Source organism: Ursus arctos, unplaced genomic scaffold (assembly GCF_023065955.2).
Source record: "Ursus arctos isolate Adak ecotype North America unplaced genomic scaffold, UrsArc2.0 scaffold_13, whole genome shotgun sequence".
Classification (NCBI taxonomy): Eukaryota; Metazoa; Chordata; class Mammalia; order Carnivora; family Ursidae; genus Ursus; species Ursus arctos.
Window position 1 is genome coordinate 7,786,662 of NW_026622797.1, and position 16,803 is coordinate 7,803,464.

Sequence of the window (16,803 nt, forward strand, 5' to 3'; positions counted from 1 at the left end):
GACGAGAGCTCTGACCCAAGACCATGATTCACATTACGCTGGGCGGCAAAGCCATATGCGTGTGCGTTCCCTATAGCACCTTAGAGAAGAGGTTGGCTGCGTGGGTGAGACAGGAATATATTAATTTCCTGGACACCGAGTTGACTAGGGAAAGATTAACAGGTCTGCGATACGGGAACGCTCTCCAATTTCTCCCCATGTGATACAGAGGAGGGATTGTTTGTGGTGCTGGTATGAGGCCGCACGAACTCACGGAGAGTGATGTTACAACGAACACAACATCTGGCCTGTTACTTGCTCGGGGCACTTCGGGAGAGCAGCAGGACACACATCCCCTGGAGGAGGGCACGGTTGGAATGAGCCCGAGCAAGTAAAGGTCTGGATCAAAGGCTGGTCACTTGCTGAAGTCAACTCCCTCCCACCCTTTGACTCTTGGTCAAGAGCTGTGCTGAGCTGGCCACGGCGGGGCTCGGGGACACTCGTAGCAGCACAGGGAAAGCATCAGGACTCCTCCTGCCTCTGCTAATAATGCCCACTGTGGATGACATTCTAGAGCATGTCGGGGAATTTCACTTCTTCCAGAAACAGACGTTCTTCCTCTTGGCTCTGCTCTCAGCTGCCTTCACCCCCATCTACGTGGGCATCGTCTTCCTGGGCTTCACCCCGGATCACCGCTGCCGGAGCCCCGGGGCGGCCGAGCTGAGCCGGCGATGCGGCTGGAGCCTGGCAGAGGAGCTCAACTACACGGTGCCCGGCGCGGGGGCCGCCGGCGAGGCCTTCCCCCGCCAGTGCCGCGGCTACGAGGTGGACTGGAACCACAGCGCCCTGGGCTGCGTGGAGCCGCTGGCCGGCCTGGCCGCCAACAGGAGCCACCTGCCGCTGGGGCCCTGTCGGCACGGCTGGGTGTACGACACGCCCGGCTCGTCCATCGTGACCGAGGTAAGTGAGTGTAAGACTTAGGTGAGGAGAAAGCCACTAGAGTAGCTTTTCGAGGAAGAAGCCAGGAAGGCCTGGTTCTTACGCTGTCTGGACATGCTCTTTGGGCTCAAAGGATCTTGTAAAATCCTAGTTTCCAACAAAAACACGCAGCCTCTTATTTGTCTGGAGTGTGAGTGAAGTAGTTAAACTTCATTGAATTCTGCCGCTCGTGATGCCAGCGCGCACGAGTTTCAGGGGTACGCAACAGACAAAAGCATCGCAGAATTCCTGGAAATAATTCCAGGAAAAGGACAATTTTCAAGCCTCCTCTCTTTTTTCTGGCAGCCCTCCATTCTGGCAGCATGACAGCTGAGAGCTCATGGAACTCACCTGAACGTTGCCTCAATGCGATGGGATATGTTTTTCTCTTGATGGCTGTTTTTCTCTCTTTGATCTGCTCAAAACGTTTGCATAAAACCATGTGGGGCTGGAGCTTTTGCTAAGACGCTATTCCTTTATTAAAAATTGCAGTCGGCATTAGCGTCTAATTATGAAGCCTCGTTTTAATAAATATAGAGAAAAAAAAGTGAAGACCTGCTTTTATTGGAGACAAAGCAAAACGGGAGGATGCAATTATTCTAAAAACCCAGAGGAAGCCACCTGCCTGGCTTAATTTCAAAGGACCGCCTGGGTAACGTGAAGACCTCCATATGAACAGACATTTAGGCAGAGGGTTCTCTTCCATCGTCTAATACTTGCATGAAAGCATAGATCCAGGTCAGAGATACAACACCGTACAATTTTTAGAGGCTATACAGCATGGCTTAATCTCATCCCTTCATACAGAGATGAGGAAGCTGAGGCCCAGAACAGAGAACAATCCTGCCCAAGGCCACAGTGTGAGAGCGTTAGCAGTTCACTCTAGAAATCGGATCCCCTCACTTCCGGGCCAGCACCTGTCCTTCCTGCAACACTGCATCTTGTTCCAAATGAGAGCAAACGTAACAGCAAAGACACTCCTGATTGCCCTGCTGTTAAAGAGACAGCAAAGAGAAGCTGAGCAGCCCAATTTCCTCGGGGCACCATTTCTATCCTATTTACACACCCATTTGCTTCTGTGTATTAAAGTTAGAAAGGGAAAGTGGGGGCACCCAGGTGGCTCAGTCGGTGAAGCATCTGCCTTCCGCTCGGGTCATGATCCCAGGGTCCTGGGATCGAGCCCTGCATGGAGCCCTGCATTGGGCTCCCTGCTCAGTGGGGAGTCTGCTTCTTCCTCTGCCCCCCCTTCTCTCTCTCTCTCTCTCAAATAAATAAAATCTTTAAAATATATATATTTAAAAAGAAAGGGAAAATGGGGCGTAAATGGAGTACTTACCTGATTTCAGTTGATTTAGCCAACAACAGAATTTGGCTTAATGACATAGTTCCAGAGGGAATGCTAGATAGATTGTGGGGTAAATCTTTGGTTGTGTAAAGAAAATTTATATAAGCAAGAGAACAGTGGGTTTATTGCCATGCCATTCAGCCACATCAGTTCAACGTGAGGATTATTCAGTGAGTTCCCCAGGGCTGAGTTGTGTCTAATAGGATTTTGTTTTCTCTCCTGACCCGGGAAATTTTTTGCCCCTCTGCAGTTTAACCTAGTGTGTGCCAATTCCTGGATGCTGGACCTGTTTCAGTCGGCTGTGAATGTAGGATTTTTTATCGGTTCTATGGGTATCGGCTACCTAGCAGACAGGTAGGTGCCATGCGAATGTGGTGGAAGTTTAGCAGTCCTGCAGGTCTGGGAATCGCTGGGGTTCACCTGCCCCTGCTTGAATAGCATCCTTTTCCCGAGCACAGAGACCGCGATTTCCTGACTTCGTGTCAGTTGTCTTGACAATTTGAGATTTCTTCTGCTGCTTTGATCAGCACGACAGATGTGAATATTTTCCAATTCCCTGGGGCCATAGAGGAATATTTCTACCTTAGGCAGCAGTTTTTCCTTGTGAGCTCTCCAGAAGCCTAGGGTCAGAAGGGAGAGTCATAGATGACTTGATCTCTTTTGTGATTCCCAATCATCATTCCCCCATCTGTGAGGCTGCAGGGCCCCTGAGCTCTCCCTCCTCTGCCTGCTTCTCTTATACCCAGAGCCAGCGTAGAATCCTTCTGCAGGTGTCCCTGCCTGGCCCTTGGCATTGCAGGAGTCCTGAACTGGGTCTCTGGGGCCAGATGTAATTATAGGTGTGGAACGCAGGATATAATCTGGTAAAAGGGAAACTGGGTCCATCTACACTGACAAAGGTAAATATCCACTTCCACAATGTCAGTATCCCTGGAGAAAGATGAGGGAAGACCTCTCCATGTAGAATGTATAGCAAATTGTGCTCTCAGGTGGCCGGTGTTTTCAGGGAACTAGTTTTCAGTGCGTCGTACAAATCCAGCAGTGCCTGTATGTCTTATTTATCCGTCACTCTGTAACCCCAGATTCGCTGTGCTGAATGTTCCTTATAACAGGCATCTTTACCAGGTTGATGGCCAATTAGATATTTTTAGGAATCCTCAAAAGGGAAAGGAACAGAAAAATTTGCTTTTTGGTTGATACTTCAGCACTCATAATAGTATTTATTGGGTCTTGTCCGTGTGCCAGGCACCATGCTCAACTGTTCAGACAGGGTTATTCTCTTTAATAACCAGTCACCCGTGAGCTCGTGATATAGATCAATAGAATAAATATATATAATCTAACTTATTTAATACATTTATAATTTATTACAAAATATAAATATATATTTAATTCTGAAATAAATGGCAAACACACTTTATGGTGGTTGCCCTCCCCAACTTTATCTGTGATTCAAAGAAACCCAAACCTGTGAGCGTTATATTAAATGTAAATCAAATATTTTCTTTGATTATGCTGTACTGTCAGGCTGGAGGAACACTTGCACATGAGTTAAAGATTAATTACAATAGCTTAATCTATCCTCTTCTAGGCGCATCTGCAGTTTCACAGCCTAGGCCCCCCGCTGTGGCAGCAGGAGGGAGGGGGGCAGGGCAGTTGAGGCCACTGGGCCACAGGGCAGCTCTGTCCTTCACACCACTTCTCTGTCTGCTCAGCCTTCCTTCAAAGGTTCTTCCTTTGTGTGGGAGGCTTATGAGGTAAAGAGGAAGGTCATTGGCTTTTATTTATTTTGCCCCACAAGTGGGGTCTGTGGTTTGGAGATGACTCCGTACGTCGGGAGAGCTACCGGCAAGGGGCAGTCCGGAGTCTGCCTTGCTCCAGTGTGTCTGGACTGTTGGCTCCTCACCCCCTCTCCGTTCCCTCATTCCCTGTAAGGTGGAGATACTAACAGCTGCCAGGATGGAAGTGAGCAAACAGGTGACTGAGCTTCACAGCTGGTTAAGTAAATGAGTTAATTATTCTCATCCCACTCAAGGAGTAGGAGACCGGTTATAGGAGACAGCGCATTCCTGATTTATAATCCTCAGTCAATTATCCACCTTCTTGGATGACCTCATTATTTTGTTCCTATTGTTGAAATCTCCTATGCAAAGCTGATTACTCATTATTCTTCCCCCAAAAAAGATATCCAAACCTCCATTTCTTTTTCTTAAATTGTCTGAAGTTTGGGTGGTTGTTGCCTCTTCTTTTCTGTTCTACTCTGGTATGCATGTTGAGAGTGGGCAATAAGACAACAGCCAGTAGGTGAAAAAGAAAAGGCAAGTTATTTTTGCATACTTAATGCCTATTTCTGGACAATATTCAGATTTTATACAAGGGTACAAGAATCTCATGGAAACTCATTTTATGCTACAAATTAAACCAACATTAAATAAAATAGATTGTCTTCTATGACACTTCTGGAAAATATGAACCACAGTTGATTAGGGTATCTTTTAGAAGAAAACCAGAAGGATATTATGAAAAGGTTGTAAATAAGGATACAGAGGTTTACACTATGTCAACTTTCTGAAGGTCAGTTTGCAAATGGACAGGAGGAAGGAAGGATGAGCGTGTATTACAGAATTTGAAAATAAGCCTTTCATAATAGGTCTAATTTATATCATCATTCAAACCTCCTAAAGAATTTTTTGTAGTATCACCTGACACAAAAAAGTAATCTCTCACCAATTCCAGATTTGTTACTCCACTGATCAGTAATTATAATTCTGTTATTTAGTGACATGCCTGTAAAAGTTTAATGACTGGCTTTTTGAGTGATAAAGCCCTGATGTATAACATTTGCTGATTTCCATGGTGTACTTATTCCCACCATGGTCATTTCAAGCTACCAAGGTGAAGTCACTGAACACAGAGTTGGCTAGAAATATGTATCATTTTACAGTATTCCACTGTACAGATACAACAGATGGAGGTAAATAATCTCATGAGCATAGATAATGGTCAAACAAGTAAAATAATTAGGAAGCAATGTTTTGCATATTTCTTACACATGTTTTTAATATAAATTACTTAAGTGTGTGATTTAATTTTTAATAATGACTATGTTTAACAATTAGCTCACAAATTTTCTAAAAGCCTAAAAATCAACTCTCAAGAGCCAGCACCCACTGTCTATACTTCATGATGGAACTAGATCAGAGAAGAATCAAAGTCTCAGTGGGTCATTATCAAACTTACCCAACTATGTGAAATCTTCCCAAATAAGCTCTCCACCACCAGCTATGCGCCAGGCACTGTATTGGGCATCCAGATGTGTTGTATATCATTTAGGATCATAACAGCCTTTTAAAAATGATTTTCTTATCCCCAATTCGCAAATGAGGAAACTTTGTGAGATGAAAACAGTGCTTCCCAATGTTAATGTGCATATAAACCACACAGATCTTGTTAGAACTTTGATTCTGATCCAGCTGGTCTAGAGCGAGCTCAAGCCTGCGTTTCTAACCCCTCCCAGGTGATGCTGATAAGCTTGGGCCACACTGAGTAGCAAGTAGCTAACAGATTTATGAAGCCAACAGTACCGGAGTTCACCCCCCTCTCCTGTTTTATCTTTTTGTTTTCCATTTAACCACTTACTGTGGTTCTGTTGCAGGGAGAAGAAGTCTCAAACCACTATCCCAGGTCTCCAACATGCCTTCCAGCCATACCATATTTTTGTAATAACATTATGTCCTTATGTGGAACATGTACCCCACTAAAGTTTTTCTTCCCCATCATAGATTTGATTTTCTGAAGGTTTCCATTCTCTTGAGTTGCAATGGTAAATATACTCTCTTATCAGCCACAGGATTTTAACCATCTACAGGAGCATGACTAGTATGGTACGCCCCAAGTCAGCTTTGGAAGCTAGAGAGCTATCCCCTGAGCAAATGTTTATAAACTTCTCGAGGGTAAAGGAAGGGGTTTGGCCGGAGAACATGGGAAGAAAGGCTAAAATACTTTGTTGAGATGTCACTTTGGAAGACTTTGAATAAAAGGCCCAGGAGGTAGGGATGCCTGGGTGACTCAGTCGTTGAAGCATCCAGCTCTTGATTTCAACTCGGGTCATGATCTCAGGGTCGTGAGATTGAGCCCCACGTTGGGCTCTGTGCTCAGTGCAGTCTGCTTGTCTCTCTCCCTTTGCTCCTTTTCCCTTCTTGCTCTTTCTCTCTCTCAAAAAAAAGGCCAAGGGGGTGGATGTTTACAGTGGGGAAGAATTAACTGAGAATTAAGAAATGAATGGCCAAAACAGGATTTTAAGAAGTTTATCAGTTTGCATTAATTACTCGTGAGACTGCTTGATCTCTAAATTTCAGATTTAAAACATTCACATCCCAAGTAATTGTTACTGATGTTGTGGGTTATTTTCACATGGTCAGTTAATATAGAAATGATCGTTAGAACAAAGCTGCCTACAAGCAGAGCGGCTAGTAGAAAATGTTCAGCCACCATCGCATGTGCAAAGCAAATGCCATAAAACACTTGTGACTCTTCAGTTTGAAGTAGATAAGCAAAGACTAAATAAAAAACTGCTTTCTATGAAGAATCTTTAAAATATCCATTAATGGCCAACTAGGGTGTCTCTTAGAACAAAATGAGGGGGACATGATGACAATGTGAACAAGTTGTCCCTAGTCAACTTTCGGGGCGCCTGCCTTACAAACAGAAGGGAGGATATGGGGAAGACCAAGTGTCTAGCTCTTTACGTGTAATATCTCACTTAATCCTCTTGTCAGCTGGGTCAGATAGGTCTTTACCAGATGAGGAAATTGAGAAAGGTTGAGTAACTGGCCAACATCATAGTAAGTGGTAAAGCCAAGATTCAACCAGGTCTCTAAGTTTTCCCCTCCTCGGTGTCCTGGGACACTGTCCAGGTCCTTCAGCTGATGAAACACCAGTCCCTCAGACCAAAGGTGTGGAAGCTATCCTGCTGGGGTACTCCATGACAAAGACCCCCTCCCTCCGCAGCTGACACCAGAGTCCATTTCCACGGAGACATGCAAATAACACAAAGTCCTAAAGCCCTGTTGAAAACGCATGGGGGAGCACAAGAAACACTGAATTTTCTTTTTCCTGAAGCAAAAGTTTCTCTTGGGTGGGCAGTTGGTTGAGACTGTGGGTGCAAAAGCCCCCGCCCCTACGATGATGGAAGACCCAGACGGGCCCCTAGGGCATTCAGCACTGGGTGGCCTGGAAGCTGAGTACCCTCCACAGCGTGGGACTGAGAAGGTTCTCTAGCCCTGGGGTGAATGGGGCTCATTGTGTGTAGAATTTTCACAGAGTGCCCTGGGGAAAAGTGCTGAAGCAAACTGACCTGAAGTCAGGGAGCCTTGTGAGTTTGCATAATTCAGAGCTAACGTCCACTGAAGATTTCCGTAGCTTCCAGGCCATTTTCTACAACCTTCATGAATCTAATCTAATTCTCTGTTCTCTCTTTGTTTCTCTCCTTGCAGGTTTGGCCGTAAGCTCTGCCTCTTGGTTACAATCCTCATAAATGCTGCGTCTGGCGTTCTCATGGCTGTTTCCCCAAACTATACATGGGTGTTGATTTTCCGCTTGATCCAGGGGCTGGTCAGCAAGGCAGGCTGGATAATAGGCTACATCCTGAGTAAGAACTGCTCGTGGTTGTGGCTGAGAGCAAAGCCACGTTGCTGCCCAAATCCTCTGGAGACGGGAGGGGGCTGTGCCAAAAATGGACCCAGCTTCAAGAAAATGCTGAGAGAGTCTTTCTTTTCTGTGTCACAAGGATTTTTAAAATCTTTTCAGTCAACTCATTCTGCGTTCTTCCTCTAAAGAAAACAACGAAGGCAGAGATGAGGGTCAACATCATGCCGTCCAGATTCTAATTCAACTTTTTAGGAAAAAGGTTTCTGTACCCCGGGGTGTTACACGCAGAGAAAGTCGAGCCTACCAGGCCCTACACATAATGGAAATGCAGTGGTGAGAGATACGTCAGATTTATAAGCGACTTTACTGCATTGCATAGGATTCTAGGAAACCAGTATTATCCTCAATGTATATACACGGAAAGGGAGCATATGAGCACTGTGGGGAGTCTAAGTTCCGAGGAGTATCATCCCATCCCACTCAGGAGCAGCCGGTTCCGTGGAAGCTCCAGGAAGTATAGGAGAATATTTGAATGCTAATAACATAGCATCTTTAAAGGCATATTAAGAAAAATTAGCATCCTGATTAGATCTTTTTTTTTAAGATTTTATTTATTTATCTGACAGAGATAGAGACAGCCAGTGAGAGGGGGAACACAAGCAGGGGGAGTGGGAAAGGAAGAAGCAGGCTCATAGCGGAGGAGCCTGATGTGGGGCTCGATCCCATAACGCCGGGATCACACCCTGAGCCAAAGGCAGACGCTCAACCGCTGTGCCACCCAGGCACCCCCTGATTAGATCTTTTTCTTTTTTTAAGATTTTATTTATTTATCTGACAGAGATAAGAGACAGCCAGTGAGAGGGGGAACACAAGCAGGGGGAGTGGGAGAGGAAGAAGCAGGCTCATAGCGGAGGAGCCTGATGTGGGGCTTGATCCCATAACGCCGGGATCACACCCTGAGCTGAAGGCAGATGCTTAACCGCTGTGCCACCCAGGCGCCCCCATCCTGATTAGATCTTGGGAATGAACTCCATCTTTCCTTTCCCTTGACAACATTCAAATAGCATCCATATGAAAGGAAATGGATGCTTTGAAATTAAAACCATCACCATCATAAAACCCTCATTACCCATGAAAGCTAGAATATGTGTGTTTAAAATCGTACCTGGTAAAGTTAATTGGGGGAACGCCGTGAGCTGCAGAAGAAGGATGCTGGATGCTATTACACCTGCTATCCTGGTAGACACCTAATCTATATGTGAGCAGCAAAGGAATTAATTAATGTACAGTTATTCAATCAGTAATTTGGTTTTTAGAACACACGATATGTAGAAATACGTACAATTTAATTGCATAAATTTATATTTCAGCCTTCTGCCCATTAATTTCTTCTCCAGTCCCTCTGAATGTCCTTGAGTACACCTTGTTGCTTGACCTCTTTCTGCCCCACAACCCCCAGACCCTATCCGTGACCCCAAACACTTCACAATATTTCTATTTATTGAGCACTTACAGACTTTCGCTTAACTTTGGTTTAAACGCTTTTTGATCATTTGCAGTAATATATAGAAATATTTTTCAGGTGTATTTCTATATGGTTTATAAATAGTTGAAGTCTTTAACATGATTACTAAACTTTGAAAGCCAAAGGTCTGTGGCTCGTGGAATATCTGGAACTTAAATTCTAGTATGTTTGTGATATAGAAATGACTATGCCCTAAACTCATGCGCTGCAGACGTCACACATCTGTCCAGATGCAGTCATGGAATGGGAGAAAGCTGATTATTTTACCGCATGCGGTGGTGTGGTTTTGGAAAATAAAAAGCCCTGATTTTTGGTGTTGCCTGATTTCTAAGTTGTAAATACTCCCACCATGACTGACTTTAAGAAAGCAACAGGTTTAATAACCAGCTTGCAAAATTCCTGGAAATTTAAAATTCAGTTCTTGCAAGCCAGTACTAGCTGACCAATCAGTATGGAGACCCCTGCCAGGTTTCTAAGCCCTTTACATACATTATCAGGATTGCCAAGAGAATATTTAACTCACATAAGAGAACGAGTTGTATCAAGATGTTCATTTACATAAAAACCACCTACAGTCTCAAGTCAATGTTTGATCCATGTATTCAGGTCTTAAATTACCATTGCCTTACTATTCTAGATCAAAATGTTGCAAATAAGAACAACTGGATTACTTAAAAAAAAAAAAGTAAAGCAATTTAAAAAAAAATAAAAACAACTTCCGATTGCTTCAAAAATTTTTGTATGTATCTGAAATCCAGTTGTATTTGCCCTTGAAATTTTTCTCTAAATCAAACATTTTGCTCACACTGGCAGGCCTCTCACCCCACCCAATGTGGAATTACAAGATCTTATATTAATTAATGTGACAGCAATAATTATAACAAAATAGGCCCCAAAGAATGTTTAAAATTTTTAGAAAATTGTTTTAAAAAATTCTAGAATTTCGCCTCTTTTTTGAGGTTGGCATGCTAGTTTCCCTGAAGTTGGACAGCAACTCATTGTCATAGCGACTGGCATTGACCATTTGGGTTCTCTCCGCAGTTACCGAATTTGTCGGGTTGAGCTACCGGAGAACGGTGGGCATTGTCTACCAAGTGGCCTTCACCGTCGGGCTCCTGGTGCTGGCTGGCGTGGCCTATGCGCTGCCTCACTGGAGACTGCTGCAGCTCACTGTCACTCTGCCCAACATCTGCTTCTTGCTCTATTACTGGTAAGTCCATTCAGAACGAAAAAGGACGTAACTTGAACTCTTCCATTTTTCTGAAAAGGCTGCCTCCCCTAATGTACACCATCCTTCCGAATTCCAAGGTGTCCCTCACTCTCTCCTTTCATGAAAACCCAGGTCCATGTTTCAGGGGTTAAAAAAAATAAAAACCCACGAGCTTCAACCCGTCTTCCTTTCTAGAAATCAAATGTCCTTTTACTTTGGGCTTAAAAGTTTTAGATTTGCATCTTTTCACATTATTTATGTGGTATTTATTTTATTTTATTAAAGATTTATTTATTCACTTTTGAGACAGAGAGAGTGCACGTGGGGTAGAGGAGGGGCAGAGGGAGAGAAAGAGAGAGAGAATCTCAAGCAGACTCCTTGCTAAGCTCAGAGCCCGATGCGGGGCTGGATCTCACGACCCTGAAGTCACCACCTGAGCTGAAATCAAGAGTCGGACGCTCGACTGACTGAGCCGCCCAGGTGTCCCAATTTATGTTTAAATTAACTTCTAGTGACTGTGGTGCCCTTGGCAGAGAGTGACAAGATTAGTATTCTTATTCTATCCCTGCTCAGAGGAGATTTTAGTGTAGGAGAAGATGGAGTGTGACACTGTGTCACCACTTTCCCATATCCCTGCCCAAGGCAGACATCTCCAATCAATCCCAGCAGTCCTAATCCCAGATCAGGCCAACATGGCACCCCAGACAGACCATGCCAATCAGAGTCTCCAGGGCATGTGAAATACGTTTGTCACCCCTGCTGAGGGAACCAAGGAAACAGTGGAAACAGCAGAAGCTATCAAAAATCTCTAATGTGAGGTTACCTGAAATAAAGTAAGAGGAATGCTGGGTTATCAAGCAAATCCCTCTCCCCTGCAACAAACCACTTTCTGGACGTTTCTACCTAATCTTCCCATAGTCGTCTTGTCTAAGAATTAAGCATCTCAACCCTTCCCAGGAAACCTGTCTCTCCTCCAAAAGCCGGTCAAACTCTGAGAGCAACCCTTACCCTCTTCCCATATTCATTCTTCCTCCTTTATGTCTCTGAAGCCACTGCTGCAATAGACCCTTCCTGGTCTCTTCGACATCTGCTCTTCCTTCCTCCAGTCCATGTCTCATGCTGCATTTCTAAAATCCAGTTCCACCGTGTTCCTCTCCTGCCTCAAAGTCTTTCAACAGTTTTATTTCCCTGATGCTTTAGCACAATTGAAAAGACATACCTATTATCCAAGTTCTGACCACCTCTGGAGCCCTCCTCCTTGCCATTTTTACTCAATAGAATCAAATTTAATTTACTTACAAATCTACGACCTCCATGATGCGACCGCATCATTAAAAGATCACTGGCGATGCCAAGCAGAAAACAGGTGTTTGGGGGGAAGAGTGCGGACTAAGAGATTAGGTAAGGAACGACTGCCTGCATCCTTGCAAGAGAGGACAGGGCCTGAACTAAGACAAGAGAAGGAAACTGTAAGCACGTTTCGTCAGGTAGCAATGACTGAGCTTGGTGGAGACTGAGTGTGAAGGTTTAGAGAGAGGAGGTGACTCATGGGTGGAGCAGAGGCTTGTGTGTATGTGCGGGGGGCACCTTCCAGAGATAAGGAACACAGGAGGAGGAGTGGGTTTGGAAGGCGGGATGAAGAGGCAAGCTTGGGACATGCCCAGCTGGAGATCCGGAAAGGACATGAACGGGCACATAGCCAGGCGCGGTGAAACTTAAGGATCAGGAATTCAAGTAAAATTCCTGTCTTTGTTGTGGCTATGAGACAAAGGCAATCACTCAGAGAAAATGAGCAGAGCCAGGAGAGGAAGGGAATGGGGTAGATCATGAAAAAACACCAAATCCTGAAAGCCAAGCTGAGGATGAAAGGCCAGGACAGAAGAAGGGGGGGAGAGGGGGGTGCCATGATGAGAAGGGAGGAGCCATGGGGGCAGAGGGGATGTGGCAGTCACCAGAGGAGGGACTCTGCAGGCTGGCCTCGATCAGCCTGTCCAGGTGGGGCCTCTGCCCCCTGCCTGGTGGCACTGCACACACGTCTCTACAACCCTCACGTCTTACTGCTTATCGGGATCAGCTGTTCACTTGACATTGAGGGACTTGTCTGTCTGTCCCTGTAGGCTGTCAGCTGTTTGAGGGCAGGTAACACCAGGGGCCCTCTGGCTCAGCTGCCTATCCAGGGCCAGAGCCCCACAGCAGCGCCCCCGGGATGGTTACTCGGCCTCTGCTTGAACAGTGTCACAGCTAACTCCTACTTCACCATCAGGGAAGCCACTTTACTATAGAATTCCAAGCTCGCGCTCCAGAGACTTCTCATTGAGCCAGACATTCCCAGCAAGTGTGCCCAGGGTTCCCAATTCTGCACTTGGAGCTTCAAAAAATTAATTTCTATTCTACCGGGCGGTTCTCGAACTACCTGGATATGCCTCTGAGAGTCCTTTCAGACTTTACCCCTATAGGCTAGCCATTTATGGTTCCTGTCTTCTCTGACTTGGTTTCCAAGTCCTTTACCTTCTTGGCGCTTCAGCTCATGGCTGAACTGACTCTGCTTCCTGAGGTGTGGGCGACCAGGCTGAACCTGTGCGCTGAATGTGATCTAGAAAAATCGCCCTATGGTGTCCCAGCAGAAAGGATGCGCTCTGCGAGCTGTGGGTTTTGCAGCTGAGCTCACCACATTTCCCTTCCTAATGTCAGGTCTTAACTGAGGAATTGTCCTTGTTTCCTCTCTTCATTGCACTCCCACAAACTTCCATCCCGAGTTCCTTTAAGCCCCACCTCTCAGAGCAACCTTCTCCCCCATAGTGATGCCCCCACATGACTCTGAAGAGGGACCTGCAAGTTTCCTGTACAAGGCTGAACAGAAGTCAGCGGGTGAAGGAGGAAAAACCCACATATCCCCCACAAAATTTTACAACATTTTTTTCTTGTGATAGAACTTATAAGATTTATTCTCTTAGCAACTTTCCAATATATGATATGGTATTATTTTTTTAAGATTTTATTTATTTATTTGAGAGAGAGAGAGAGCACAAGCAGGGGGAGCAGCAGAGGGGTTGGGAGGAGCAGGCTCCCCACTGAGCAGGGAGCCCGATGTGGAGCTAGATCCCAGGACCCTGGGGATCACGACCTGAGCTGAAGGCAGATGCCCAACCGACTGAGCCACCCAGGTGCCCCATGCAATATAGTATTATTAACTATAGTCACCATGCTATACATTATATCCTCAGGAATTACTTATTTTGTAAGTGGACGTTTGTGCCTTTCAACCCCTTTACCCATTTTGTCCACCCCCTCCCCCAGCAACCACCAATCCGTTCCCTGTGTCTATGAGCTTTGTTTGTTTTAGATTCCACGTATAAGTGAGATCATATGGTATTTGTCTTTCTCTGATTTATTTCACTTAGCGTAATACCCTCTAAGCCCACCCATGTTGTCACAGATGATAAGACGTCATTCTTTTACATGGCTGAATAGCATCCCATTATATATATATACACACTTAGGTCATTTTCATGACTTGGCTCTTATAAATAATGCTGCAAGAAACATAGGGGTGTGTATATCTTTTCAAATTAGTATTTCTGTTTCCTACTAATAAGTACCCAGAAATGGAATTACTGGATCATATGGTAGCTCTATTTTTAATCTTTTGAGGAACCTCCACACTGTTTTCCACAGTGGCCGCATGAGTTTGCATCCCCACCAGCAGTGCACGAGGGTTTCCCTTACCCCACACCCTGGTCAGCATTTGTTATTTCTTGTCTTGCTGATTCTAGCCATTCTAACAGATGTGAAATGACATCTCATTTTGGCTTCAATTTGTATTTCTCTGGTGATAAGTGACGTTGAGTATCTTTTCATGTACCTGTTGGCCATCTGAACGTCTTCTTTGGAAAAATGTGTGTTAGGGTCCTCTGCCCATTTTTAAATCAGATTTTTTTTTTTTTTGGCTATTGAGTGGTATGAATTCTTTGTATGTTTTAGATATTCACCCCTTACCTGATATATGATTTGTAAACATTTTCTCCCATCCGGGAGGCTGCTTTCTCATCTTGTTGCTTTCCTTTGCTGGGCAGCCCCTCGCACAATTTTATCTCCTTTGTAGACCCAACCGAACCTCACTGTGTAAGATCCCTCGCAGTAATTGATTACGATCACTGGGGATAGGGGCTCAGGAAGACCCCCCCCCATCCCGTACTGCACAGCCCTGATAACATGTGTGCTCTACCCTAGGTGCATACCTGAGTCTCCGAGGTGGCTGATCTCCCAGAACAAAAGTGCTAAAGCCATGAGGGTCATTAAGTACATCGCAAAGAAAAATGGAAAATCTCTGCCAGCCTCCCTTCAGGTGAGCAAGCAGCTGACCTGGGAACGGCGCCAGGAGGATCTGGGAAAGTTGTGCATTCTCAATGGGGAGTCGCAGAAGGGGCTGACCATATGCAACAGGGTATTTCTATTGTACTAGGATTCATGGTCCCTGCTAAAAAATTCTAAATCGATCAAAAACATAAAACTAAAAGGAAACCAAAAATCATTTAAAGGCAAATGAGGAGCTTCTATCACGTGCAAGCCAAGGCTGCGGGGGGCACTGGTACCCAGATACCAAATGTCTTCCTTCCCGGGGTGTCTATCGGCACACTCGGGGAGGGGGCTTTTCCCCAGAGGGAAGAGTCTTCAGACACAAGTCATTTCTTAGAATTTGAAACATTTTGGATAGAAGATTGTCCAAAAATGTTCTGAGCAATCGCTTGCCTTCTGAAATAAAACACATTACAGGGTGTCCGTTTTCTTCAAATTTCGTGGGTTGCCCTTTGGTAGACTTCATCACTTTTAGCTGAAGCCTTTTCATCTGGCAGGGATGGAAAAGTGAAAATCAAGCTGATTAGAAAACTCTCGCAAAGTAAGAGTAATTGTCTCTGTGCCAAGACCTAAGATAGGCGACCTGCAAGTATTTACGATTTACATGACTTTAGAGTGAGCATTTTGGGACTTTAGAGTGAGCATTTTGGGACTCAGAGGCATTTTCTTTTCACTTCCTCTCCGGTTTCTGGGTAGTTAGGGTAGATCCCCTTTTCCAGGATGACCAGCATAGCCCTGATTCTTAAGTTTCAGATCCTTGCAGAAATTGGCCGGGGACTAGAGCACGCATGAGTCACTGCCAGGCCACAGTGCAGAGTTCATTCATATGAGAGTGGTGAGTCTGCTGGAGGTTCTTCCCCCCGCTCCTCGGGCTTGCAGACACACTCCTGTGTTGCTGTAGGAAGGAGTGGTTTTCGCAACGGTTCTGCCTCCTGAACCCTGGAGACCGAATCTCAACTCCACCGCCTACTGTTTTCTTCTAGCGCAGGGCTTCTCACACGTTAATACCTGTGCCCAGGATGCCCGTGGGGACCTTGCCGAAATGCAGATTCCGGTTCAGTGTGTTTGAACAGAGGCCCCAGGTCTTTCATTCTAACAAGCTCCACGCCATACTGAGCTGCTCCAAGTGCCGAGGTCACGGAGCAGAGCCTCCTGAGTGATGGGCCGCACCTGGTCAGAGAGCAAGCAGGGTCCCTGGGCTGGGCCTCCCTCTGCCCACCCCCCGTGCTTGACCTCCAGTGCCTCTGGATATATGCACACGAGTGACCTAACTCCCCCTAGCCCAGCTTCTCCTTCTGTGGAAGGGGGTGAAAAAGATGGAAACGAACTTGCAGGATAGCCAAGATTCAATGAGCTAGTAAGTGTGAAAGGCTCATTAGAAGCCCTCAGCAGGTGTCGGGTACCGTCATGATTCCGTCTTACCCGGGGACACCGTCTTTCACCACACAAAGCCGTTCCTCCTGTTTCCATTCCTAGAGCCTCAGACCTGATGAGGAAGTTGACGAGAAGCTGACTCCTTCATTTCTGGACTTGGTCAGAACCCCTCAGATAAGGAGACACACCTTGATCCTGATGTACAACTGGTAAGGGGAGTTTTTCACTTTAAAATCCCTCCACTTCTTTTCATCCACGTTAGGGGAGGGGCCAAGAGAGAACTGTCACACAGCCTGGATCCAGTGTGAGTAGAGGTAAGTATGGACACTGGACAGCAAGGGGACTATTTATAGCCACGTTTTCAGGCAGGTCTTTGAAATCAGCTTA

General features: G+C 45.5%; 1 protein-coding gene across 1 annotated transcript in view; it reads left to right on the top strand.

Moving 5' to 3' along the window:
• Positions 1-220: 220 nt before the first annotated feature.
• The window catches only part of SLC22A2 (solute carrier family 22 member 2), a 29,598-nt gene continuing 13,015 nt past the window's right edge, over positions 221-16,803 (top strand). Inside the window, exons 1-6 of the mRNA XM_048226068.2 lie at positions 221-939; positions 2,553-2,656; positions 7,798-7,952; positions 10,518-10,686; positions 14,917-15,031; positions 16,519-16,625. Of these exons, the coding sequence (XP_048082025.1) occupies positions 529-939; positions 2,553-2,656; positions 7,798-7,952; positions 10,518-10,686; positions 14,917-15,031; positions 16,519-16,625 (1,061 nt within the window). The 5' untranslated portion in view covers positions 221-528. The remainder of the gene's footprint in view (positions 940-2,552; positions 2,657-7,797; positions 7,953-10,517; positions 10,687-14,916; positions 15,032-16,518; positions 16,626-16,803) is intronic.